This window comes from Bos indicus x Bos taurus, chromosome 2, assembly GCF_003369695.1.
Source record: "Bos indicus x Bos taurus breed Angus x Brahman F1 hybrid chromosome 2, Bos_hybrid_MaternalHap_v2.0, whole genome shotgun sequence".
Lineage (NCBI taxonomy): Eukaryota > Metazoa > Chordata > Mammalia > Artiodactyla > Bovidae > Bos > Bos indicus x Bos taurus.
Window position 1 is genome coordinate 125,527,685 of NC_040077.1, and position 6,267 is coordinate 125,533,951.

Here is a 6,267-nt window from a genome sequence, read left to right on the forward strand (position 1 = left end):
TGGATGTGTATGCATGTGTGGGTCTTCTCTCAACAGCCAGGAACCTGGACCTCCATTTATGTGCCTGTGTGCACACATGTCTCTGCATGTAGGGAGTTTCAGGGTGCAGGGTTGGCAGGTTTCAGGCTCCAGGAGAAAATCTGACAGACGAGACTTGCCGCAGCCCCTGGCCCCAGGAGCCTGTTTTCCAGCCTGCAGAAGCTGTGAGCCCGTGAACTCATCTTATATTAATAGCTGCTGTCTCCTCACTTATTGCAGGGAGAAGCGGTCATGGCCCTGGTGGGGGCTGCCCCCTCCACAGGACCTGGGAAGAAGGGGAGAAGAGAAGGGCCCCAGCCCCACCCTAAGGCCTACCCCTGCAGGAAGGCAGGGTTCTGGGCCCCAGCCTTTGCCTCCTCCAAGCCAGGGACCTCCCCCACCACTGCCCAGCTCACCCTCCTGGGCCTCAGTCACTGGGGGGATCAGGTATGGAGTTGGACAACTGGCTAAGGCAGAGAGGCTGGAAGGCTTGGCCACACCCCACCCCGAAAAACAGACACACAGGCATACACACACACATGCATGCACACGTGATGAGCAGCCCCAGGCTGAGAAGTCTGAGCCTGAAAGAGACACAGACGGCTTCAGTTTGAGGGCCAGACATGTCCCTTTTCTCAGGGCCCTTCGGTTGGAGCTGGGACACAACCTTCAGTGGCCCCCACTCTGATGAGGAAGGTAAAACTTCTCTGTAAATATTTACTAAGGAGAAGTGTAGCGAGGTGTGTAAACTTCATCTTCACAGCCACAGGAGGGCTGAGCCAGGGAGGCTTCCTGGAGGGAACACAGACTTAGGGTACAGGGAGGACCTGAGATGTAGCTGCAGAATCCCAGGGGAAGGAGAAGCCAGTGGGCCCCACCTTGCACACAGACCCCAACCCGGGGACAGGCTCAGACACCCTCGTGTGGGCCCAGGACTCAAGGCCGAGACTGAAGATGCAGGCTTCCAGAAATGCCTGAGCGCCACCTCACAGCTGCACGGAGACAGAAGAGGACTCACAGCGTGAGGGTCCACCAGCAGTGAGGCTGGCCCTGCTGGGCCCTGGAGCCGGAAGCGGGGAGGGGGCCAAGAGCCAAGTCCGCCGAGGGTGGGATGGGCCCTGGCCCTGCTCTTTCGGGACCTTGGTGGGTGCTCCTTGGGAGTGTGGCGGAGGCAAACAGGAGGCCTGTTCCTACACTGCCCCTCCCAAAGGCCTAGGGGTACCCTGGAGACCCCCAAAACTTCCCATAGCCCAGGACAGGGCTCCCTGCCCTGGTTTCCTTGCTTGCTGTTTCTGAGCTGCTCCTGAAACCAATTCCCTCACCCAGAAAAGAAACAGATTGGGAGTCACAAGGACCTGGTTCAACCCTCAGGTCAGCTCAGCTCTTAACTGTGTGACTTTAGGCAAATCAAATGTCACCTTCAGTGAGGATTTTGAGGGCATCCGTATCTTTTTTTTACTTTTGGGCCACTCCATATCACTTGCAGTATCTTAGTTCTCCGACCAGGGATCCAACACGGGTCCCCAGAAGCAGTGGATAAGCTGAACCCTAACCACTGGACTGCCAGGGAAGTCCCAAGGGGCACTCTCATTTAAAGATTACATGTGCTCCCTGTGCCTCGATTCTGAGGATATATCACTCTGACATTATCATATTTTAGTTCTTCTCTTTATTACTGTGTCCTCCAGCTAGAATTTACACTGCCCACAGGGACAGCAATGAATAAACGAAAATTCATTGCTCTCAGAGCCTCAACTTTCTCTTCTGTAAAATGGGGGAAGCAGTAGTACCACCCCTCCCCCAAAGGGACCATGGTGATGTTGTGTGAGATGTTTAGCATGGGACAGGTGCTTCCTGACTGAGGACCTTTTCCCTAGGGACCTTCCAGGAAGGTGGGGAGAGGAGGTAAGCCTCAACCTGACCTGGTGGAGCCTCCCCACTTTGGGCCTGGATTGGCACTGTGTGTAGCTCAGCCCAGGCCCGCCCTCCGCCAGCTGTGACCCAACCCTGTTGGTATACCCACTCCCCTTGGATTCCTGTGGCTACTATTGGGGAGGAGACTTGAACATCAGGCAAAAGCTCTCTGGCCAGGGAAACAGTCTCCCCAACTGTGCAATAGGGGCGCTCTGAGGGCCCCACCTCCAGGCTTTGCCCATCTGGGTAGATGTGGGTTTGGGGTAGTCAGAGCTTCCTCTTCAGCCACACCCCAAACCTACTCCTGCCTGTACCTGGTGAACAAGTTCTTTTTGGTTCCAAAACAGTGAAATTCAGAGTCCTGCCCAATTTTGTCCTCAAATGCACGCAAGGGTACACACACACTCTTACTATCACTCACCTTTGCATAGAAAAAAAGCCCTTCCAGCTCCTGAGTGAACAGACCCCATCCAACCACCTCCCAAAATGGGGCCACTGGCTCTGAAAATTAACCCCGACACAAGGCAGGGTCCAGAATGTCCTAAGCCTTTGGCTTGGGAAGGCAGGAGATGAGGGGACATCGGCCAGGGGACAGTGCACAGGGCCTGGAAACAAATGTTCCTCTTTGGAATCCTGGATCTGCCATTTCCTAGCTGTATGACCTTGAGCTGACCACTGACTCTCCCTTGGCCTGCTTCCTGGTCTGTAACATGAGAAGTTCTTACCCGTGCCAGGGGGTGCTTGTTAGGCAAACGTGAGCTGACGGATGCAAAACGCTTAGTGCAGTGCCCAGCACACAAGACACCTGTGAGTGGAAGAGGCTGCTGTTGTTTGGAACACCTACATGCCTTGAGCACATTCTTCATGCCCAAACCCCAAACTAAAGCTAATGTAGGCAAGATGTGAGCAACTGAAACCCAAGGGGCTCTAGCACCAGGAGTTCTAGTCTCGGTGGAGGTGGGGTTCTTGTTTGGGGATGCCTGAGTCTGAACAGAGGAACCCATCAGATTGGCATCCTGGGGTGGGAGGTGTCACCTGCCAGCCATACTCCACCTGGGTCTCCAGTTTCTTGGATCCTCCCATAGGTCCCCAGGCCTGGCCTAATCCTCCCATTCCAGGCTGTCACCCATTACACCCCACACCACTCCTTCCACGCACAGACAAATCTTATTTATCACAAAATCATTTTTTTATTGAGGGTTGGGTTAGGAACAGGAATAGGGGACTGGGGACCCTACCCCAGATGGCAGAGGGCTCAGGTGTTGGCTCGCACCCTGCCTCCTGTAGGGCACTGCAGGGTGAGACCTGACCCCAGGCTCTGGCTATGGTGCTGGACACCAGGCTGGAGTGGAGCTGGGGTTGCTTGGCCTGGTTCTGACGGCCGACCCGGCTGCAGTTCCCCAAAAACGGCCACCAGAGGGCAGTCGGCCCCCAGAGCAGAGGAATTCTCGGTTTCTCAGGTGATGGCTTCTTAAAAAAATAAAAAACCAGAGGCTGGTGTGTTCCCCCTGCAAACCCGAGGGGGGCGGGCCTGGGGAGAAGGCTCTGGTTTCTATGATCTCTTCGATAAAAAGTAAGCAAAAATAATAACAAAATACGTGGTTTCTCTCTCTCCCTTTTCCCCCTCTAGGAACTGAGGTCAGAAATGAGGGTGTTGGGGACTGGGAGTACCCTGGTATGGCCTGGATTTCAAGGTGTGGGTCTCTTTTTTTCCCCTTAACACCCATAAATAAATTCATAAATAAATAATAAATAGATATTCTCTTTGTATGTGCACATATATACAGATAAATCTTTCTCTTATCTAGGCAACGGAGTAACTAACCTCTCTGACTCTTTAGCTCAGAAACCCAAAAGTAAAGTGACATGGTCAAGGTCAAGGCAGGGGGAAGGTCAGGGACTTGGAATGGCACTGTGAAACACCCAGCAGCCTACTGGAACTCCAAGCCCATCTGGGCTGTGGGACATTTCTGAGTTGCAACCCTGACCACAGGAACATTCTAGAACCATGGAGCCAGCTGGGCCCTGCAGGGATCTGAACAGAATCCTGTGAAACACCCAAAGTCCTAGAACTCCAGAACCAGCTGGGTCTTGGGGTGTGGAGCTGGGGGTTGGAACAAAGCCCTGGAGGACCTAACACTCTGGAATTCTGTAGTGATCAGGGCTGGAGGGTCACCAGGATGAGACTAGACATCACTGGGGGAGCGGGATCGGAAGAGCGTCTTGGAAGAGGAACAGCAGCAGCAGACAGCCCACAGCACCTTCTGCACGTCCTGGTTGCGGAAGGCGTAGATGATGGGGTTGATCATGGAGTTGTAGGTGGCAGGGAGCAGGGTGAGATAGGTGTAGAGGGGTGGGGAGTGGGCATCGCCCAACAGGCAGTAGACGGTGAAGGGCAGCCAGCAGGCGGCAAAGGCGCCAAGCACCACGGCCAGGGTGGCTATGCCCTTTCGGGTGGCCACGTAGTGGGAGGCAGGCAGCAGGTGCCGCTGGAGGGCAATCTGCTGGGCGTGGCGGCAGACAATGCGACAGATCTGGGCATACAGCTGCAGCATGATGCCAAACACCATGAAGAAGGCAACGGCCAGGACCACCAGATGGTTCTTGGAGAGCGGATAGACCACGCCGCATGTGGCCCGGGCATCCAGGCAGTTCCAGGCCAGCACAGGCAGCAGCCCCAGGCCCAGCGCGCCCCCCCACACTAGGGCCAGCATCACATAGGTCCGCGTCACTGTTGTCTCTGAGTAGTAGGTGAGCGCATTGTACAGAGAAAGGTAGCGATCAACGGTGATGGCCAGTAGGCTGCCGATGCTGGCAGTAAAGGCCATGGCCAGCACGCCAACCAGCACCAGGCTCATCACTGCTGAGCCAATGCAGAAGACAGCAGCAAAGTGCATGACCAGGCCCAGGCCTGCCAGCAGGTCTGCCACAGCCAGGCTGCCCACTAGCAGGAACATGGGGGCACGGAAGGCGGGAGTGCCCACGATGATGGCCACCACCAGCGCGTTCTCACAGGACACCAGTGTGCCTGAGATGCACAGTACTACGTCCCAGGCCGTGGGGGAGGGCAGCGGTGTGGCAGGGCCTGTGGGCCCCTCTGTGGACCCCATGCTGCTCATGTTCACGTTTCCGGGGCCAGCAGAGAGCCAGGCCAGGGGGCTGCCTGCACCCCACATCATGGTACCTGTAGGAGAAAGGCCCTGTGAGAAGCTGGCAGGGCTGGGTGCTGGGTGGAGGGGTCTGGAAGCAGTGGGGGTCTCTCCTCAGGATACCTGGCTGGGTCCCAGGTTGCCCACCCCCTCCCATGCCCTGAAGCTCCTTCCAGGATACCCTTGTCTTCGCCTATGCCCCTAGGCCAGCAGGGGTCTGGTGATCCCTGTGGTGGGTCGCTCCCCTCTCCCTTCTAACTCACTGAGTCCTGCAGGTCTCTTTCTCCCACTTGTGTGACTGAGGAGGACAAGATCAAGGACTACCATAAGTGGATAGAGGCCCATAGGATCCCGGAGAAGCTGGGAAAGGCCCAGGACCGGGGGAGGTGACATCTCAAGACTGACAGCAGCTCTGCTCCCTCCCCACCAGGGAGGATGACGCTCAGTTTCTGAGGCTCACCAGACCCCTCACGATTCTCAGTATGGCCAGCCCCAGACTCCGCCCCCAGAGAATGCTCGTGAAGCTCCCGCCAGCCCCCACCCTGCACTCCTGGGGTAACAACATCTGGAACCTCAGCCCCCCAACACACACTCGGCCAGACTTCTGCCCCCCAGCTGGACCCCTCTTTCTGCCTGAACCTCTGGGTCTTTGGGACAGACACCCCCTGCTGGAAGCCAGGATCCTGTAGTCAGATCCCTCCCTCTGCTTGGACACCTGGATCTTGGGCCTGACTCCGCCTCCTGTCCGGACGTCTGGATTTCTAAGTCGGACACCTCCTCCTGCTCGGACGCCTGGGTCCTGGCCCAGACGCCTCCTGCCGGCCCAAACTCAGATGACCATCAGTCCCTTCAGGGCCTCGGGTCCTTGCAGGAGTGCTCACCCCACGCCGGGCTACCCAGCTGACAGCTCTTATCACCCAGACCCTGGGTCCCTTCCTGTGAGCCCAGACTCAGGGTTCCTGGTCTCAACCTCCGACCCCAATCAACCGCTGGGAGCTTGACCGCTTGCCCAGCGCCCCAGCATCCTGCGTGCCCTCTCGGATGCCTGGTACCCAGGCCGGGGCCCGTTACTCACCTCTCGGAACCGGGCGCGGCCGGGCCGCGGGAAGGCTGAACTCGGGTCCGGGCTGCGCAGGGTGTGTGAGGACCCCGAGAAGCCCCCGCGGCCGCGGGAGAAGCGGCGTGA

At 57.1% G+C, this 6,267-nt stretch overlaps 1 protein-coding gene across 1 annotated transcript; it reads right to left on the minus strand.

Moving 5' to 3' along the window:
* Nucleotides 1-3,099: 3,099 nt before the first annotated feature.
* Nucleotides 3,100-6,267, minus strand: GPR3 (G protein-coupled receptor 3). The gene is made up of 2 exons (XM_027519221.1): nt 6,157-6,267; nt 3,100-5,116 (listed from the first exon to the last, which is right to left on the minus strand). Exon 2 carries the CDS (start codon nt 5,109-5,111, stop codon nt 4,119-4,121), a length of 993 nt encoding a protein of 330 aa, XP_027375022.1. The 5' UTR covers nt 5,112-5,116; nt 6,157-6,267; the 3' UTR covers nt 3,100-4,118.